Source organism: Microtus oregoni, unplaced genomic scaffold (assembly GCF_018167655.1).
Source record: "Microtus oregoni isolate MIOR12 unplaced genomic scaffold, Mior012 000001F_ref0000356, whole genome shotgun sequence".
NCBI lineage: Eukaryota > Metazoa > Chordata > Mammalia > Rodentia > Cricetidae > Microtus > Microtus oregoni.
Genome location: NW_024543060.1, coordinates 58067197 through 58088128, shown reverse-complemented (window position 1 = coordinate 58088128; position 20932 = coordinate 58067197). Strand labels below are relative to the sequence as shown.

The window sequence follows — 20932 nt, the reverse complement described above, 5'->3', positions numbered from 1 at the left end:
AGGTTGACCTCTTGTCTGCTCATAAGCTCTCGTACATACAGAATCTTGTAAACTGGCCTTGGTGGCCTATGCCTGAAACCCTTGCAGTTGGCAGCCTTAGGCAAGAAGATTGCCATAACTGTTGAGCCAGCCTGGGCTACATACTGGGTTACAAAGTGAGACCTTGTCTCAAAAGAAACAGAAGGGAGAGGCAGGCGGATCTCGAGGCCAGCCTGGTCTACAAGAGCTAGTTCTGGGACGGGCACCAAAGCTACAGAGAAACCCTGTCTCGAAAAACAAAAACAAAAAAAAAACAACAGAAGGGAACCTGGGATATAGCTCAGTGGGATAGCCTTTGCTTGCTGCGTGCAGGCCCTAGATTATATCTATAGCAGTCCAAAGAAAGAAAAATAATATTTATTAACATTGAGCTTACACCTGACATATTATTGATGATCTTCTCTCATGGTGCTGGGTGAGGCTCAGTCTGGAGGGGTGAGGGTGAAACTCAGCTCATCTAAGTGTCCGGAGTCACAGGACTGCTTCCCGTGTGTCCTGGACACTGGGGCCTGAGTTGCTGAGGTGTGTGCTGTGGAAGGATAATAGAGATGATAACCAGCACACTGGCCCCAGTCCTCACACTGTTTGCACGTAGGGCCCATGCTGGCTGTGTTCTCAGCCCTGTCCCCTCCTTAGACTGTGTGTGACCCAGGCCTTTGTTAGGATTGCAGGTTAGTGAGCAGGAAGGGATGTGCTACTGAGCATTTGTGATTTTTCTATCCAAAGATAAAAGATAGGAGTTAACTGATCGTTTATGTAAATTTATTGGTTGTTCTTTTGAGGGTAGGCCAGGGTGTTGCATTGGAGGTCCGAGGACTGCCTTGGTCGGTTCCTCCTCCCTCTCCTGGCTGCAGGTAAGGAGAGCAGCTGTCAGCTCTGGCGTCAGTGTTCCTAACCTGCGCCATCTTGATGCTGCACTTAAACCATTAAGACCAAGCTTTTAACTTGTGTTGTAGGGTGAAGATGAAGCCATGTTTGTAGAGTACAGAAAACAGCTGAAGTTGCTGTTGGACAGGCTCGCTCAGGTGTCCCCGGAGCTAGTGCTGGCTTCCGTTCGCAGAGTGTTGAGTGCCACACTGCAGTAAGTTCTGCTGTTAGAGTAAGGCTCCTCTTGTGTGGGGGTGGTGTGCAGCAAATGAGTCACGCAGCGTCCATCGCGCCTTATGTCCCTGCAGTTTGTTTTGCTCCGTAGTTTACTTGTGTCTACCTCTGGCATAAATTTACATTGCTTGACAAAAAGGGTTTGACTTTTTAACTCATTCAGGACATTTCTAAGAATGGTTTTTAGTAGCTCGTCCGTTTAGTATACTTATGAAACTGCAATACACGCAGTCAATGTACTTCAGCCATCTTTCCCCCCCACACACAATGTTACTTCCCGCTGGGTTGGTAGCCAGTGGGTTTCATTACGGATGGTTACAGGAGTGGACAACCCACCAGTGGGTTTCATTACGGATGGTTACAGGAGTGGACAGCCCACCAGTGGGTTTCATTACGGATGGTTACAGGAGTGGACAACCCACCAGTGGCTGTACCACTGAAACGGTTCTGGTGGTGCGTTCCTGTCCTGAGTATCAGGAGTTATCTAAAGTTTATGTCAGATGTCACATACTTCTGTGCCTTGGTAGGAATTGGCAGACTACACGCTTCATGGAGGTTGAAGTGGCAGTAAGATTGCTGTACATGTTGGCAGAAGCTCTCCCAGTGTCACATGGTGCTCACTTCTCAGGTGACGTTTCAAAAGCTAGTGCTTTGCAGGACATGATGCGAACGGTAGGTACACCAAGGGTCCTTTACTGTGAAAGATGTGCTCTGTGTGTTGTGCTGTGGGCTCGTGGGTTCTTAGTTGTAGGCACACCAAGGGTCCTTTACTGTGACCTGATGTGCTCTGTGTGTTGTGTTGTGGGCTCTTGGGTTCTTAATCGTTAGAGCTTGGTGTGTTTTTATGGAGGGAATTATGGATGTTTCAGTAAACAAAAATGGGTCTCTTCATTTTTCCCTTTCCAGTTGGTGACATCTGGTGTCAGCTCCTATCAGCACACGTCCGTGACTCTGGAGTTCTTTGAAACTGTTGTTCGATATGAGAAGTTTTTCACTGTTGAACCTCAGCACATTCCGTGTGTACTAGTAAGTGTGTTTCACTCAGTTTTTGATGATCAGATAGTGTTCTGTCCTTGTTCTCTAACTTTTCTCAGAGTCAGAAGTTTAAAGTTGGGTGACAGTTTATGTAAGTCCAGTGCTTAGGAGCTGTGTGTGATGTGCCATTCCTCCTTACTCCTGGCCCCACCCAGAACTACAACTGGGTGTGAGCAGAAATGCAGTATTGACAATGAAATGCTTGAATCAGAACAGAAACGATCACTGTCTCTTTCTTCAGATGGCTTTCTTAGACCACAGGGGTCTGTGGCATTCCAGTGCTAAAGTCCGGAGCAGAACTGCCTACCTGTTTTCTAGATTTGTCAAGTCTCTCAAGTAAGTATTGGCTTTCAGCGCTCTTGTGGAGTGTGTACTTGGGGGCTGCTGGGGAAGAGGTGGTTCCTCCTGCACCGGCTTCTTTCCCTGCTGACTGACCAGTTACTGTAGTCAGCCTTGTTTGCATATTTTTATGCGACTTCATGTATTGGTATATTGTTTTATAGGTTCTATGCATTGAGTGTGTGATGTGTAAGGGATACAGCCTTCCCACTATGGGATCAAGGTATCACCCTCAAGCCATCATGTTTGCAAGGCACATGCATTTCATTGCTGTGCCATCCCCCTAGGCTAGCGTTTCTGTTTATTTGTTTGGTCCCAGAGAGTCTCTGTCTACCTACCACGTACTGGGAGTATAGGCTTGCAACGTGATGCCCATCTTGCACGTACATTTTTAACCTAATCTGCTATCTGTAGTACCTTTATAAGTACTTTTCTTTTAATGTGAAAAGTACTTAAGTAGCATTCTCTTGGCAATACTTCACTACAGAGCAGGTGAACTTTTTAAATTGCTCATATGCTAATTTTAGTAATCAGATTGGCTAACATAAAACTGAGCCTTGGTCCCTTCTCTTTTAAAAGGAGGGTTGATATTTTAGCAGCTCGTGAGCACATTACTTACCTTGTTTTCTTCTTGATTTCATTCAGTAAACAAATGAACCCTTTCATTGAGGATATTTTGAATAGAATACAAGATCTATTAACTCTTTCTCCACCTGTAAGTATCTGCTGGGTGTCTTCCCCAGGTATCAACAATACCTATGCCTCTCGGGCCCCAATTGTGTTTAACTAGTGTGTGGGGGGGGTGGTGCGTGTGCACAGTTTATTTGGATCTGTTCACCAAGGTTGTTTTGATGACAAGCATATCAGTAATAGAAGGACTTTACAGTGTGAAGTATGTTCTAATTTCTCTGTAGTGTTAAATGTAGCTGAAATTTAATGGAAGAGAAGAAACTCACCTTGTAGATTAGTCTGTGATGACATCGTACTTGTCATTGTCGGGGCCACTTAACACTAAAGTTCTTGTCTCAGACTGGAGTCAGTGTCACTTCACTAAAAGGACTTAAGTTGAGATAGTTTATAAGTACATTCTGATATACATGTATATTTTGTTTTGGTGGGTTGGTTTGTGTGTGTGTATATGTGTGTGTGTGTGTGTGTGTGTGTGTGTGTACACACACACACACACATATTTTTTGAAACAAGGCTTTTCTGTGTAACAAGCCCTGGCTGTCCTAGAACTCACATTGTAGAGCAGGCTGACCTTGAGGTCCTCCTGCCTCTGCCTCCCCTGCACTGGGATTAAAGGCATGTGCCACCACCATCTGTCTTTATGAATGCTTGGTATATGAGCCAATGTGGTAGATTATATTTCCTCTCTCTCTTGTGCTTATTCTTTATTAAGTTAAATGAGAGGCACTAAAATGTAAACATGCAGATAAGACAAAATTCCCTTCCAGGAGAATGGTTACCAGTCCTTGCTGAGCAGTGACGACCAACTCTTCATTTACGAAGCAGCGGGCGCACTGATTGTTAGCAGTGACTACCCAGCAGAGAACAAGCGGGCCTTAATGAAGGACCTCTTGACGCCGCTGATGGAGAGGTTCAAGGTTCTCTTGGAAAAACTGATGATGGCGCAAGATGAAGAGAGGCAAGCGTCTCTTGCAGATAGTCTCAGCCATGCAGTGGGATTTGCCAGGTGAGCCCAAATGCAATTAAAATTAAAAAATGTGTGTCTGCATAGGCAGAGCCTCTGCTGTGGGTCTTTTTAGCATGGACACACTAAACTGTTTTCGAAGCTGAATTCCTCTGGTTGTCTAAACCCTTGTCTCTCCAGTAAGTTAAGCTGTAGCTAGCAAAGAGGCTAGGTCATTTGCTAGCTGTGTGTTTACCAGGAAGACTATCACTAACACTCCTGCTTCTGACTTCAGTGTAAATCAGTCTTGTTTTTCAGGAGGTTAGCCTAAGTGTCTGTGTAAAATAGCATATGGCGACATTGTGGTTTAGTATTGGTCTCCTCAAGACAAGGTCCTGAGACTGCTTGGATGTTACACTGTGTCCCAAAGACCACCACGCAGCCATTTACTTCTTTTCTGTATTGAAATGATTGCTAATAAAGTTATATTACACCATACACTTCAGTGCAGGAACCAGGCCTCGGGTGATAGGAATCACCTGACCATGAATGGGAGGGATTAGGTTGGTTCCTAAATTTAGTGAGTACTGCATACAGATTACCTAATGGCTTAGTCATAGTAAATACATTTTTTTCCTGAAGATATCAGGATTTTAGAGAAGCAGATAGACTCAGATTGTGTTAACTACTTCTTACTTGTTTAATTTATTTCACATTTGTTCTGTGATGACATCTGGAAGCATCATTTTCCCACAGCCATTAACTAAGGAGGGAAGTTAATATTGATGTAGGAAATAATTGCTGCCTTAGTGTTTGTTGACAATTTGCCATCTGTTGCGCATTGTATCTTTAATACTCTGAACTTTAAAGAAGAAAACTAAACTTGACTGTCTGGGTTTTGGTCACATAGTCGAACCAGCAAGGCTTTCAGCAACAAGCAGACTGTGAAGCAGTGCGGCTGCTCCGAGGTTTATCTGGACTGTCTCCAGACGTTCTTGCCGGCCCTCAGCTGCCCTTTACAGAAGGACACTCTGAGGAGCGGGGTTCGCACTTTCCTTCATCGCATGATCATTTGCCTGGAGGAGGAGGTTCTTCCGTTCATCCCGTCTGCCTCAGAGCACATGCTCAAAGACTGTGAAGCAAAAGACCTCCAGGAGCTCATTCCACTCATCAACCAGATTACGGCCAAGTTCAAGGTACCGAACCCTGAGAGTCCTAGGACTCTGGTGACGGACGCATCCTCTGCAGACCTAAACTAGACGTGCGCATCTGGGTGTGGTGGAGGTGGGGTTGGCCTCCACCACATTTCACAGTGTTTGTTAATACACGGTCTGTTACTAAGCTTGGATCGGAGCTCATTGATAGGGTTGCCTGGCTGTCCGGTAGGCCCCGGTGGGCCTCCCCATTTTCGGTGCACACAGCCATTCCCAGCTTCTCATTACAGAAGACTGGGATTCAGACTCAGGTCCTCAACTGTGTGTAGGAAGTTCTTTGCAGGCCAAGCCCTCCTCAGCCCCACCTTTGCCTTGTAAATAACCCTGAGTTACCTGGTTACTTTGGTCATGGAGTGTCTAACATTCTGAATAACCTACTGTCTGCCCCACAGGTAAGGCGAGGGAGATTTCTAAGTTGAAAAAAGTAATTTTTTTATGTGTATGAGTGTGTTGCCTGCATGCTTGTAAGTGCACCGTGTGCATGACTGGTCTAAAGGATCACCTGGAACTGGAGGTACAGGACATGGAGTTGGCATGCCTCCATGTGGGTGCTGGGAAAAGGACCTAGGTCCTTTGCAAAAGCAGCAAGATGGCTTAATCACTAAGCCACCTCTACGGCCTCCAAGTAGATGTTTTAATACAAACATTAATCACTGTAGTGGGAGAAAAGTACCAGGGAAAGCAGGTGAACCTGGTTCTGAGTCTGGCTGTGAACACGTGGCACCGGAACAAGAAAGAGTCTAGAAGTAATCCAGGGAATTAAAATAGGCATGAACTGGTTAGGGAGAAAGGCCAGCACTTGCACAAGGCTTTCTGAGTTCAAACTCTGCCCTGAATGATTTTGGATGTCGCTTTATATTCCTCATTTTATGTATTTTTATATGATAAAAATTCTGCCTTACAGAAGAGGAAACTGGGGCCTAGATAGGTTAAGGAACTTAACTAATGGAAGTCACATATGTTAGTTTAATTACAAAGATAAGGCTTTGAATTTTATTTTAGAATTTTTTCCCTTAGAAACTTAAATCTTAAAATATTTCTTGGCCAACTTTGATCATGATCACTTGTTATTTTATTTCAATTTTTTTCATTTTTCATGGATGCACATGCATGCCAAAGCATGGAGATCAGTTTTTTCTTTCCATCTTTTCATGGTTTCTGGGGGCTGAACGCAGGTCACTAGGCTTGCACAGTAAGTAACTTTACCTGCTGAACCATCTTGCTGACTGACCCACAACCAAAATTCTAAGATAGAAGTTGAACTTTTTTGGTTTTTGGAGACAGGGTTTCTCTGTGTTAGCATTGTAGCCTGTCCTGGAACTTGCTCTATAGACCAAGCTGGCCTGGAACTCCACCTGCCTCTGCCTCCCAAGTGCTGGGATTAAAGACCATCACCACAGCCAAGCAAGTTGAACTTAAGATTCGCTTTTATGTGTATGGTGTGTGGCCGGAACACGTGCTGTGCACCATATGCATGCACTGCCTGGAGAATCCAGAAGAGGGCGTCAGAGTCCTTGGAACAGAAGTTACTGATGGTTGCATTGCCATGTGTATGCTGGGAACGTAATCCAGGTCCTCTAGAAGAGCAGCCAGTGCTCGTAACCCCTGGGCAATCTCTTCAGCCCCGTGCATGTTGAATTTAATCTTGAGTCTTTGGGTAGTGTATCTGTTTTAAATTTGCTAGGTTGTAAATTCCCTCCCTAGAGAGCACAGAAAGACTTTTTAACACACTCTTTCTGAAGCCTCGCGGTACTGTTTTTCATCACTTCCAGGGTGCAGTAACAGATGTTCTTTTTTCCAGATTCAGGTGTCCCCATTTTTACAGCAGATGTTCATGCCCCTGCTTCATGCCATTTTTGAAGTGCTGCTACGACCAGCAGAAGACAACGACCAGTCAGCTGCGCTGGAGAAGCAGATGCTGAGGAGGAGTTACTTCGCCTTCCTGCAAACAGTCACTGGCAGCGGAATGAGCGAAGTGATTGCCAATCAAGGTAGGGATGCACGCCATGCCTCGTGTCTGCTGAGGTCCCTGTCACAGTTGTGCACCCTGTGGTCAACGTGAGTGGAAGTAAACACCAAACTGTGATGAGGGTGTGGTCTGGTGGCCCTATGGTTGTCCAGCACTTTAAGAATAGAAATGAGTTGCATGCATGTAAAGCACCTTACAAGTAGTTTGTATTCAGTTTCTCTTGAATTGCTGGTGAGCAGCGTAGTGAGCATGTACCAAAATTGCCTGACACTTGAGTCTTCCTGGCTAGTTGGCCATCTTATAACTGAAAGTAGAACTAGCCAACCATAGTGGTTGTTATTGCACTTATCTGGGGGACTGAGGCAGGACAGTGAAGTGCACAGTATCGGGGCCAGCCTCACCAACTAGAGCCAGCCCTTTTCTTTACAAGGGAAGAGGAGTAACCTGGGCATAGTGAGTGTCTTCACTACTCTATTAGCGAAGACACTAATTACTAATCGGTTACACTGTGATGAGACACCGTGGCAAAGACAACTTAAAATAAAGACCTTATTGTTGCTTACAGTTTTGAAGGGTAAGTCCATGGCAGTCATGGCGGGGGCACGACAGCAGGCACGGTGCTGGAGAGCAGCTGAGAGAACAGGCACAAGGCAGAGAGAGCTGACTGAGAATACGGGGAGCTTTGGAAACCTCAAACCCAACCAGTAACTCCCTTCTACCAACAAGGCCATGCTTCCTAATTCTTCCTAAACAGTCCACCAGCTGGGGACCAGGCTTTCAAATATATGAGTCTAGGGGTCCATTCTCATTCAAACCACCACATAGAGCCTTTAATTCCAGTATTGGTGTGGCACAGGCAGGCAGACATCTATGAGTTCGAGGCCAGCCTGGTCTATTCAGCAAGGTTCAAGATAAACAAATGGATGAATAAATAAAATTCAGCAGAGCAGGATATTAAAGGAGTCCTCGGTGCTTAGCATTTAGGTGGTTGGTTAATAAAAGAGGTGAAGACATTTTATCACTGCTGTAATGTGCTTTGATTAGTGTGTATTTTGAAATGCGTGCTTCAGGTTGTTTTTTCTTTTCTTCCAGGTGCAGAGAATGTAGAACGTGTGCTGGTTACTGTTATTCAAGGAGCCGTTGAGTATCCAGATCCGATTGCACAGAAGACATGTTTTATCATTCTCTCAAAGCTGGTGGAGCTCTGGGGTGAGATGAAGTTTTGTTTTCATTTTGTGGAGATTTTATCCTGACCTCCCTCCACCCCCAGCCTTGGACTCAAACCCAAGGCCTCTTTTCCTTTATGTGGACTGAGTGACTTTCTTTTTAAACAAGGTGAAAATTTGGATTCTCTTGGCAGGAGGCAAAGATGGACCAGTGGGATTTGCTGACTTTGTTTATAAGCACATTGTCCCTGCGTGTTTCCTGGCCCCTCTAAAGCAGACCTTTGACCTGGCTGATGCGCAGACCGTGTTGGTAAGCACCTAAGTCTGTCTACCATGCACAGATCTTGTAGAAGCTTCTCTAATGACAGGCTGATTTTTTTTGGTTTTTTTTTTTTTTGTTTTTCAAGACAGGGTTTCTCTGTGGTTTTGGAGCCTGTCCTGGAACTAGCACTTGTAGACCGGGCTGGCCTCGAACACACAGAGATCCACCTGCCTCTGCCTTCCGAGTGCTGGGATTAAAGGCGTGCGCCACCAACACGCGTGTCTTTATGGATTGTTTTTATATATCCATAATGACTTCAAATTAGGATTCATTGAGTTATTTGTTCTGGAGACAGAACAAGGATGTCACACATTTGGTCGGTCATCCCTCCTCTTTGTCGTTTCCCCCTTTTCTTTATCTTTCTCACTCTCTCCTTTCTTTCCTCTTCCCTCTTCAGTTTTCTGTCTTTTCCTTCCTCCTCACTTGGGTTTTGCTGTGTAGCCGTAGCTGGCCAGGATCTCACTGTGTACACCAGACTTCCCTTAAACATGTAGCCAATCCTCATGCCCTACTCTGGGGCTTCCCCTGTGATTAAGAGTATTAATAAACAATTTTCTTTTTGTGTGATGGGTCCCAGATACCATCATCTGTAGGGTTAAGCTAGCCCCTTTAGGGGGCGCCACCAACAAACAGCCAAAAGCTGTGTTAAACTCTGTTTTTTTTCTGTGATAAAAATTAAGCTCTCTCAGGTTTTACGTGGAGTTCATTAGCACGTTGGGTGCCACCCGGCCGCCGCACAGCTAGCTTTACCCGAAATAATTACACGGAAACTGTGTTCTTTTAAACATCGCTTGGCCCACTAGCTCTAGTCTCTTAACCCATTTCTAATAATCTATGTAGCACCACGAGGTGCGCTTACCAGGAAAGATTTCGCATGTCTGACCTGGTGGCTGGCTGCATTGCATCTGCCCAGGAGAGAGCTGCATGGTGTCTCTGAGCTCACTTCCTCTTTCTCCCAGCATTCTGTTCTGTTTACTCCTCCCACCTATGTTTTAACCTATGAGGGCCAAGCAGTTTCTTTTTGCTTAACCAATGAAATCAACAGATTGCTATATGACACTCCCACATCAGTCATCGGAGCACTTCGTGTGAGAGTTCTTTCCTCACCTCTCATTGGTTTATTAAAAGCCATACTACATTAGGGCTGCACTTTGTATTTTTTTCCTTTTTCTTTTCATGTCTATGGGTGTTTGCTTCCATGTATGTCTACATGCCGTGTGCTTGCCTGGTGCCTCCCGAGGCCAGAGAGGGAGTCAGATCCCCTGGGACTAGAGTCACAGTTGCCTGTGAGCCACTGTGTGGGTGCTGGTTCTCAGGAAGAGCAGCCCCGAGTCCTCCCTGCAGTCTCCAGTGATTTGTGTTTTGCTTTCTTCTGTGCAGATTTTCCTTGCGGTAGCTTGGAGGTGGGAGGGTTTGTAATGAAGAACTGCCCATATTAAAATCTGAAGCTTGTTTTTTGCAGGCGCTTTCTGAGTGTGCTGTGACTCTGAAAACAATTCATCTCAAACGGGTAAGGTTCACAGTCCTTGCTCCTTCCCTCAGTTTATCCCGTATTTGCTCTGCTTTCCGTTGGCTCTGACTTATGCTTGAAAGCTGTGTTTTCTGAAAGGTGACTTCAGGACTGATTGTTGTGGCTGTGGAAGGGAATGAGTGAAAGTAGCAGTGACTGTTGCTGCCTTCACATTGTGGGTCACAAGATAATTTCAGTATTCAATTTGTACAGCCAGATGTCTGTGCCCTGTTTGTTCTGGGTCTGTGTGTATATGTGCAGGCCAGATGTGCCTGTGGGGGAGAAGTCTTGTGCCAGCCAGAGGTCAGCCTCAGGTGTACTGGATCTGGGGCTCCTTGCTGGACTAAGCTGGCAGGGCATTCCAGGGAACCGTGGTTTCTGCCTCCCTAGCACAGGAGTTAGAAGCATCCCTTAGCATGTGGGCTTTTGTAATTAAGGTAGGTGTTGGGGTGCTTAGCCAACTGAGTTATTACTCTAGCCTTTAATGTACACATGTGTGTATGTGTCTATATGTATATATGAACATATGTATATATTTGGTTCAAGATGAGGTTTCTCTGTGTAACAATCCTGGCTGTTCTGGAATTCGATTTGTACACCAGGTTGGCCTTGAACTCACAGAGATCCTCCTGCCTCGGCCTCCCATGTGCTAGGATTAAAGGCCTGCACCACCACGCCTGGCTAATGGATTTATTTTTTATTTGCTAATTTACTGTTTTATTGGTTTGTTGAGACAGGATTTCATACTGTGGCCCAAGCAATTCTTTTGCCTCAGCCTCTCACATTTACAGATAGGATTAGAGACTTCTGTTACTTGTAAATACCAAGTTCTTTCTGGGCAGTCTCATTTTATGTATAGTTTATAACTAACTTTAGGTATTTTCAGATAACTTGAATTAGTTCCCAACATTTAAAAATAAGTACCTTTTTTTCTTTTTCAAAAATTCCTGTTTTCTTCTTCTGACCCAGCACAGACCTGCGTTTCCTGAGCTGCAGTTAACTGCAGAGTAGCTCATTCCCTGTTTCCGTAAAAGAACGAGACAGCAGCACTTTCGCTTCTCTGAGCTTGAGTCTTTTTCTTCTAGTGGAAGGCTGGCGGTTCTCAGTCCCACAGCGTGCGCCACCATGCATGGCACCTGTGCTTCCCTAGGTAGGGTCAGGGCTGCTGTTTGCACGGAAAAGGGCGTAGGATGAATCCCCTGCTGCGGAATATTATTGAACTGTGTAAAGGTGTGTTAAGTTGTTTCTGGCTTTTGTCAGCGATGAAAAGATGTGGTACATTTGTTTGATTAAATAAAATTAACCTGGGTTCAGGAGGTTGAGCAACAACTAACTGACAGAAGAGGTAACAAGGGTTCTTTAGTGGGGGCTAAGCAGAAGGATGGCCCATTTTTAGGGAGAGGAAGATGCCAGGGGCCAGCCACACAACCAGTCACAGAGGAAAAAGGAAAGAAAAGTATAGAGAATGAAGAAAGGTAAAAGCACAGACACAAAAGATAGATGGAATAGAAATAAGCTGGATAGAAATAAGCAAGCTAAGGCCAGACATTTATAAGTAAGACTAGGCTTCTGTGTGTTTATTTGGAAGCTGGATGCGGGCCCCCAAAGAGTTTGGAAACACACAGACACCCTACAATTTCCGCTATTTATGGCGCTAAGAATCAAGGGAAAACAATGTATAAATAACATTCAGTAGTTTAAATAGGCATTTTAATGGGTATATAAAATAGTAGAGGATTCAGACTGCCTAGCTGAACAGTAAGCATGCCATAGAAAGAGGTGTAGTGTTTCTGCTAGGTCTTGGACAGATGTGCGTTGGTTGGACTGACTTTCTGGACAGAGCATGGTGTGTGAGGACAACAGGTGTCCATGATGGATCTGGTGGAAGACTGGACTTAGCCCTTCCCAATTATGCATATAGGCAGAAGCAATAGCTTAAAAATGCAATGGGGATAAATGTTAGAAGCTGTGTTGTTGAATTGAATGGCCGGGTGGTTGTGGTGTGGGTAGCTGGGTAGGAGAGACGGTCAGGAAACTGTTGGGAGTACGAGCGATATATGCTTAGAACTAAATGCTGACTTTGGCATCCTTACCGTTAGTCTGTCAGAATCTATAAGATCAGGAACAAAAGAACTTTGCCTAAAGCAGCAGCAAAGAAATACCCAGAAAAAGAGGCAGCTTCAACAGGCAGAGTACGTGCTGTCCTGCAGAGGACTGTATCCCTTCACTCATGTGGGAAGGCCCTCGAGTGGGCTGTACCTCTAGCTCAAGGGATCCAGTGTCTCTAGACACACACACTCATTCAGTCACTGAAAACACACACACATAATCAAAAATAACTTAAAAATGAGAGTGCTACCTGTGGGTTTCACCACAGTTAGGCTGTTGTGAAAGGTAAGGGCAGAGAGTCATGATGGGAGACGCTTGAGAGTTGGGACGAGGGACGAGAAGCAGTGTAAAATGGTGATCTGAAGCAGTGCTTTCAATCCATATTAGTAAAAGTTCTAATTCAAACACTTTTGCTTGGTTCTGCTTCCTGGTTTTGTGGCGAGAGGACTTCTTTTTTGGATTCAGTCTATTTGGTGTTCTGCACGCTTCTTGTATCTTCATAGGCATATCTTTCTTTAGGTAGGGAAAGTTGTCTTCTATGATTTTGTTAAATAAAGTTTCTGTGCCTTTGAGTTGAATTTCTTCTTCTGTACCTATTATTCTTAGATTTGGTCTTTTCATGGTGTCCCATATTTCCTGGATATTTTGGGTTAAGCTTTTATTAGATTTAATGTTTTCTTTAACTGATGAGTCTATGTCCTCTGTTGTATCTTGAGATTCTCTTGTCCATTTCTTGTATTCTGCTGTTCATGCTTGTGTTTGTGGTTCCTGATCTTTTTCTCATGATTTCTGTTTCTATAATTCCTTCAGCTTGTGTTCTCTTTATTGTTTCTATTTCAATTTTGAAGTCCTGAATAGTTTCTTTTATATGTTTGATTTCTTTTTCTTGGTTTTCTTTAAGTGATTTGCTGATACCTTCCAATTCTTTGTCTTTCCCTCAAATTCTTTAAGGGAATTTCTCTTTTCATCTTTAAGAATTTCAAACATTCTTCTGAAGTTATTTTTTAGGTCATTTTGTTCTGGTTCATCCATATTTGGTTGTTCAGGTCTTGCTGTTGTAGGGTCTTTAGGTTTTACTGGTGTTGTGTTGCTCTTTGTGGTGTAGTGTGTGATCTTACCTTTTCTACTCATCTTTTCCTCTAATAGGTGTGGTTGAGATTCTGAATGTTAAATAATCTTCTAGGTGCCAGTGAATCCAAAGCTCAGATGGTTGTTCCTCGTGGTACAGTGTCACAGTTCTAGTTACCCCGTTGGTTACTCTTGTTCCTGGAGATAGCTCAGCGCTCCTGTGCCTTGCTTTGCTTCTTGCAGTTTGCTGTCTCAATACTACTTTGGCCTAGGTTGCTGGCTTTGCCCTGATTCTGTAAATCCTGGTCTGGATCCCCTCCTGCAGAAGTCCCTGGCTTGGAGTTGAACCTGTTCTGGTGGAGATCGCTGGCTCAGTCCTGATCCACCAGTGTCCTGGGACTGGATTGGCTTCCAGGACTGGATTTGCTCTTGGCTTCTGCTCCTGGTGGAGCTTGTTTCCTCAGGCCCTCTCTGTCTTAGGTAGCTGGTTCTGAGCCTCTCCTGTGGAATTTGTTGCCCAAGATGGAGTTCCTTGCCTTGGGGCAGATGTGGCCTAGGTTACTAGCTTTGATCTGTGTCTGTAAATCCTGGTCTGGATTCCCCTCCTGCAGAAGTCCCTGGTTTGGAGTTGGGCCTGGAAAGGTTTCTGGCTCTGGTCTACTGCCTCAGAGGTCCCAGGCTCACTACACCCGGACCCACAGAGGACCTGCTTACTCCCTCAGAGGTCCCAGACTCACACTCAGACCTGCAGAGGTTCCAGGTTCCTGCCTATTCCCTTTGATGTCCCAGACCAATGCCCGGACACTTGTTTCTGGTTTTGAATATTAGAATACAATCTACTTTTCCAAATACCCTTGTTTTGTGTTTTAAAAAGAAGTTAATTTATTTCTCTCTCCTTGTCTTCTCTCTCTCTCTCTCTCTCTCTCTCTCTCTCGTGCGCACAATACAGGCGTATGGGAATGGCAGTCAGTGTGTTGGAAATAAGCAGAATGGGTAGACTAACGGAAAGGTGTGAGACGCCAACTGAGAAACCCTTCAGAACCAATGTAGTGTTCATTCCCCACAGCTGACAGATTCTCTCTGAGGGGTCGGGAAGTTGAGACCTGGCCCATTTAGGTCGAGGGCCAGGAGTCAGAGCAGACAGGAAAGGAGAAGGACTGGTAAGCAGAGGAGAGGACAGTGGAGGAAAGCGGCCTCACTCTGCAGCCAGGCTGGCACCATACTCAGAGCAGTCCTTGCGCTCGAGCCTCCCCAGGGCTAGCTGTGAACCACTGCTTTTGTTTAGTGATTTACTTCCAGGTTGGAACCATCTATTTACTAAAGCCCTTAAAAGTTATCAAATGCAGGCCAGGGAAGATGGCTCAGCCATCGGACGCTTACTGTGCAAGTGCAAGGACCTGTGTTTAGGTCTTCGGCACCCACAAAATAACCAGGCATGGCTATGCACATCTGTAATCTCGGGGCGGGGGTGGGGGATGTAGACAGGTGGATCACCTCTGGAGTTTACTCCCAAATTGGCCAACTCCAGATTCAATGAGCAACCCTGTCTGAGAAATAAGGCAGAGAGCAGTGTATAAAGACAGCCAGCACCAGTCTCTGGCCTCCAAGTGGTCACGCACAAGTTATCAAAAGCCAGGAAATTAATTGCGCTTCTTTTCCTAAGTGTTGGATTTGTTCAATATTTTTTATGGCTTAATCTCAAAAATTCATTGCTAGGCGGTGTAGAGAGGGGCTGCAGGCCAGCCTGCTTTTTGTCCTGCCCAGCTCCTGCACGGCTAGCTTTACACCCGAAATAACAACACACAAATTGTATTCATTTAAACACTGCGTGGCCCATTAGCTCTAGTCTCTTACTGGCTAACTCTCATATCTTGCTTTAACCCAAATCTAATAATCTGTGTAGCACCACGAGGTGGTTGCTTACCAGGAAGATTCTAGTGTACGTCCATCTTAGGCTGGAGCTTCATCACATCTGGCTCAGAGAGGAGAGGCATGGCGATAGCCTAACTCTCTCCCAGCATTCTGTTCTGTTTACTCTGCCTACCTAATTTCCTGTCCTATCAAGGGCCAAGGCAGTTTCTTTATTAACCAATGAAATCAACTCAAAACAGAAGACCATCCCACATCAAGGGGGAAGCGATTTTCAAAGTGTCTCCTGGATTCCTTGGTTGTAGTTGGAAGCGGGTAGGGCCCAGAGATTGGCGGGGTCCTCTTGCTCCACTGAGTTTACCAAGGCTGACTTCAGAAGGTTCACATGTGGGTGTGCTAGGAAATGGTCACCTGACAGCAGTGGCTTCCTCTTCCCTGCTGTGTTGGGGAAGGAAAGTGAACTGCACTGCTTTTAGAACATCAGTTTTTTCTGGCACCACCTCAGCCTTCCCTCCATGCCCTCATGATCTGTGTTCTGTTCACTGGCAGATTGATAGTATTGCCCTTTGCTGTGGTTCTTCAGTGCTCAGATGTGGCTGTATACAATCTTTGTTGTATATTATGTATTACATAATATATTGTTTGTATATAATGTGCACAGATATTTTTATGGGTCATCAAATCTATCCAGTAACTTAATTTTTCAGATGGAGAACTGGGGACTTAGAGCAGTTAGTTTAAGTTGGCATAGAGTCAGGTTTCAAATGAAGACAGTCTGATCTAGAGCCTGTGTTCTTTCCCTAATACTGTACCGCCTTTGGGTGGGAGTGCTGATCTAATCTCTTCGTGTTATTAGTGCCCAGTTGTCTTTTCATCTGCAGGGCCCTGAATGTGTGCAGTACCTTCAACAAGAGTACCTGCCCTCCTTACAGGTCTCTCCAGAAATAATTCAGGTAAGAGCTCCCCTAACAGATTTCACTGGGAATTTTATTAAATAAATGTGAGTGTATACTTCAAATCTAAATTTTAATTCAAAAAAGTCAGATAGTTATTCGGGAAGTTAGGGTGCATTTAACTTATTTTGCTGTCAGTAGCCTAGAATCTAAAGTAATCCATGAAACTGAATGAGAACAATTTTATGTGTTCATTCTCACTGATCTCCAATACAATTTACCTTCCTACCATTCAGTGACAGGCCACAATAATAGTAACATTGTCTGTAACCACACCTAATAGAAAGCACATTTGTATGTCAGAAATACCGTCCACCTCCCCTGAGGCCTCTGTTTCGGGCCTCTGGCTCAACAGCTGAGCTAGAGTGACTGGTCCACAAGCCCAGGTGTCCTGCTGCTGCCACTCCCGCCGTGCTGGGGTTCCAGGGACATGCCACCATTGGGTTCTGAGGTTCAGTCTCTGGTGCTTCCCAGATGAGGAATCCCCCAACCTGATGTCACATATATTTTCATGGCATATTGGTTGGAAATACTTAGAAATAATTATTTGTGGGTCGGGCAGTCGTAGTGCACACCCTTAATCCCAGCACTTGGGAGACAGAGGCAGGTGGATCTATGTGAGTCCAAGGCCAGCCCAGTCTACAAAGCAAGTTCCAGGACAGCTAAGACTTTTACACAGAGAAACCCTGACTCGAAAAATGGGGGGAAAGGGAAATATTTGTGTGTGTGTCTCTATTTTGAAATTATGAGTATTTGAGTAGTGCTGCTTATGTTGTTACCTAGGAAGATACCAAGTTTTGTTAAAATCCGAGTTCATGGGGCTCGGTGTAGCTCACAACCACCTGTAAGTCCAGTTCCAGGGGCTCCAGTGCCCCCTTCTAGCCTCTAAGGGCTTGGGGTGCACATAAACTCATGCAAGCCCATATACATAAGAACAAATAGAGCCTTTTAAAAACCAAAGCTCATTACACTTCCTTTCTTTTCCAATTCTGAAGTATTGTGTGCTTTTGAGGGTGGGAGGAATGTTCAGGCAGGCAAGGGAGCCCTGCATGCAGTTCTGCCATTTAAGAGATTAGGGCAGGGTCTGGATTGGAACCTGCGTGATTTTAAGTGAGTCCGGCCCAGCTGGGGCTGCCGAGTGACAAGCAAACCGAAGAAGAAAGAAGACGTGCTATCGCTTGCCAGCAGTGATCATAGCGTATGAAGAAGACGTGCTATAGATTGCCAGCAGTGATCATAGCGTATGAAGAAGACGTGCTATAGATTGCCAGCAGTGATCATAGCATATGAAGACATGCTATCACTTGCCAGCAGTGATCACAGCACATAAAGACTTTGTTCTGGCAAGCATGTACTTCAGTGGTAGTACGTTTGCTTGCCTATCATGTTCAAGACCTTGGGTTCAAAGGGAAATGAAAGTGGCAAAGAAAAAAGAAAGAGGTAACAAGGAAGGGGAAAAAAAACAAAAGAACTTTTGCCCAGGTTTGTCTCAAGGTTTTGTTTTTTTGGGATTTTTGTTGTTGTTGTTGGGTTTTTTTACTTTATTTATTTATTTATTGGTTTTTCAAGACAGGGTTTCTCTGTGCCTTTGGAACCTGTCCTGGAACTAGCTCTTATAGACCAGGCTGGCCTTGAACTCACAGAAATCCACCTGCCTCTGCCTCCCGAGTGCTGGGGTTAAGGGTGCTCCACCACTGCCCGGCTTTGTGTCAAGTTTTTGATGTTTAAGTCTGAGGTTGTGTTTTGAGGTGGGCGGCTAGAACGTTACTGTGTACTTTGACATTTGACAAAGTGTAACAGCACATACGTTGTTCAGCAGCTTCCCACACTTCTTGTGCTGTGGTACATGCAACCAGTGAAGCTTTTTCAAGTTTTATTTTATTGCTTTAAGACAGTGCATAGAGTGTACCTACTGTGTGGTATTGTTAATTAAAGAATAGTGTTGTTTATACAGCATTAGATAGGCCTCTAGAAAATTCATTTTACATCATTTAGATTTGTTTTTTGTCTTTTGATTTTGATGTATTACAGCTCATGAAAATCAAGTCAAACCAATTCTCACTACCAAAGGTTACATAAGGGATTTTCAAATATTACACCCAGACAAGTTGCTCTTTCATTTTCTCTGAGTCATCAGGGCAAAAGAAATCAAAACCAGTGTATTATCTCAGACTTGGTAGGTTGGTCGCCAGCAGACGAAACAGCCGAACCCCTAAAGTAGTAAGATTCACCAAATCAGAAAGCTTAATGGCAGCTGTAGGGCCAGAAAGACAGTGTTGAGTGGGCACAGGGTGAGAAGAGCTGTGAGATCTGCCGCATGCAGGTCTGCGCCATACTGTGCATGGTGAGCTGTGTTTATTCCCACAGTTTAAAACAAGAGGCTTATTATGAATTAATTAATAATTTGAGTTATACCTACTGTGCTGTATTGTTAAGTAAGGAATAATGTTGTGTTTATACAGCATTAGATAGATCTCTAGAAAATTTATTGAACTATATTATATATCATGTTGAATTATATCATAGCTTGAATTAAAGAGATTTTCCTATTTCTCTTCCCTTTCTTTCCCCACCTCCCCCAGGAGTTCTGTCAAGCTCTTCAGCAGCCTGATGCTAAAGTTTTTAAAAATTACCTAAAGGTGGGTATTTGGGGAATGTCCCTGTCTTTACTCAGTGAGGTGACGTTAGAGGGTATATAGTCTGACAAACTCACTCACCTTGGCATCGCTTTGCCCTAAGAAGATGGAATTGCAGAAGTTTTTGTGACTCTCCTTTGAGCTAAACTGTTGGAAAAAAGATATTTGAAATGAGATATTTGCACCAATTGTCTAAACATCCTGAACATATTGGAATGCAAATGCCAGAGTTTGGGTTTTCTTGTTTTATACTTTTATGATGTCATTAAACGGGTACTAGAGGATGGGAAGAACAAGAAGTTTTGAGAGACACTTTCATATTAAGTTGAAAGGACCTAAAAATACAAAAGCAGATGTATAAATTATTTAATTTCATTTTGAAACATTTGAATGTATAGCAAACAAAAGATACCCCTTGGATATAACCAGCAAGGCTGTTTTTTACATTCAAAAGTTTTAAATATTATAAGTAAATAAACTTAAACACCTCAGTTGGTACTGATACCAGTGATCCCTGCACTTGGAAGATGGAGGTAGGAGGATAACAATTAATGGTCAGCCTCTGCTACCTAGTGAGACCCTGCCTAATAGAACACTTGGAGATTCCTTCCTCATACTTAAAAAGACTGTACCAGCACAGATGACTTTTCCCTGCCCAAGGGACTCAATCACAGTCTGCTGGAGCCAGAACTGTTTCTGCTTTGTAGCAAAGCCCTGTATACTACATTTCTGGCTAACAAGTTACAAGTGAGTGGCTCCCTGGCTCAAGTTAGTAGAATTCTTAAATCGAGAGCTGGAGATACAGGTGGAGCACTTGCCTAACATGTACAAGACCCTGGGTACAATTTCTAACATCAAAAAACATAACATAAACTAAACTAAAGAGAATTTATGTCAAAAGCATTTGCTATCTTTTTTGATTCTGACATCATCCCTTGTCAGTTATCAGCATAAAGGGATTTTTTTTTTTTTTAATTTTCTTTTTGGGAGGAAAAAAGGAAAGTGCCTGTGAAAATGACTGGATCTGACTTGGTTGGTAGCAGGAAGTCCTGGGGCCCCGTGGAAGGCTCGTGCTTGGGTTCCTTGGTTCTTATGTGCTGGCTGGCTGACTCGGCTTCTCAGTGGCAGAGAGCGGTGTCTCGGTGCTAGCATTTTCTTCTGACTGGAAACAATCTCTGTGTCCTTTCTCCTTATGATTCCTCCCTGTTCTTTTGGATGGCTTCTGCTATCTCAGTGTTCCTTTCCTTGGTATAGCTTGGCTGATCTATCAAGTATTTCTTCGTACAGTGTTCTTACTGGAAATGCTGTTTACTAAGACAAGTTCATGCTTCTTATCTGGGGTTTCCGTGTTCTGATGGCAGATCATGTTTCTATTTCTCTTGTTAGAATCATCTTTGCTGTTCCCGGCTTACCTTTACCATGCTCTGTTCTGGCCATTCTGGTGACGTGACAGATACCATGGCCAAAGGTTCATCCCAGCTTACAGGTCACAGTCCTCATGAGCATGCTCTGGACAGCAATTTGAAGCCACAACCACCTAAGAGCACTGCTTGCTGGCTCGTCACAGGCTAAAAGTAGCTAGTTTTCTTACACAGTCCAAGGCCGCCTACTAAGAGAATGGTGTTGCCCACAGTTGGCTGGTCCAGCCTCTTTTAATTAACAGTCAAGACACTGTCCCACAGGCCAGATTGATGTGGGAAGTTCCTCAATTGAGACTCCTTCACTGGGGGCCCAAGGCTATGTCATCTTGACAGTAAAAGCTAAGACAGTCTTCTTGGAAGGCTTTTTTCTGCTCATTCAGGGTCGTTCTTAGCACTTTTTGGTTTTGGTTTATTTTGAGACAGGATCTCTATTATGTAGCCCAGGCTAGCTTGGAATTCACTGTCTCTTGCTTTGGCCTCCCAACTCTTGGGACTCTTAGGTGTGAGTTACCATGCCCACCCTTCCTCTCACCTAACTTGTCAGGTGA

The 20932-nt window shown here is 44.3% G+C and overlaps 1 protein-coding gene and 1 long non-coding RNA gene across 3 annotated transcripts in view; one reads left to right on the top strand and one right to left on the bottom strand.

Moving 5' to 3' along the window:
* The window catches only part of Xpot (exportin for tRNA), a 43023-nt gene that overhangs the window by 19058 nt on the left and 3033 nt on the right, over positions 1–20932 (top strand). For both annotated transcript variants that reach the window (XM_041667689.1, XM_041667681.1), the window contains 13 exons: positions 996–1120; positions 1668–1812; positions 2047–2166; positions 2417–2511; positions 3160–3229; positions 3972–4210; positions 5058–5343; positions 7163–7352; positions 8423–8539; positions 8691–8806; positions 10281–10328; positions 16256–16327; positions 18910–18966. In XM_041667689.1, coding sequence (XP_041523623.1) covers positions 996–1120; positions 1668–1812; positions 2047–2166; positions 2417–2511; positions 3160–3229; positions 3972–4210; positions 5058–5343; positions 7163–7352; positions 8423–8539; positions 8691–8806; positions 10281–10328; positions 16256–16327; positions 18910–18966 — 1680 coding nt within the window. The remainder of the gene's footprint in view (positions 1–995; positions 1121–1667; positions 1813–2046; positions 2167–2416; positions 2512–3159; positions 3230–3971; positions 4211–5057; positions 5344–7162; positions 7353–8422; positions 8540–8690; positions 8807–10280; positions 10329–16255; positions 16328–18909; positions 18967–20932) is intronic.
* LOC121458417 lies at positions 10334–20437 on the bottom strand. The gene is made up of 3 exons (XR_005975839.1): positions 20376–20437; positions 19045–19110; positions 10334–10452 (listed from the first exon to the last, which is right to left on the bottom strand). It is a non-coding gene; the product is annotated as an uncharacterized LOC121458417 (long non-coding RNA).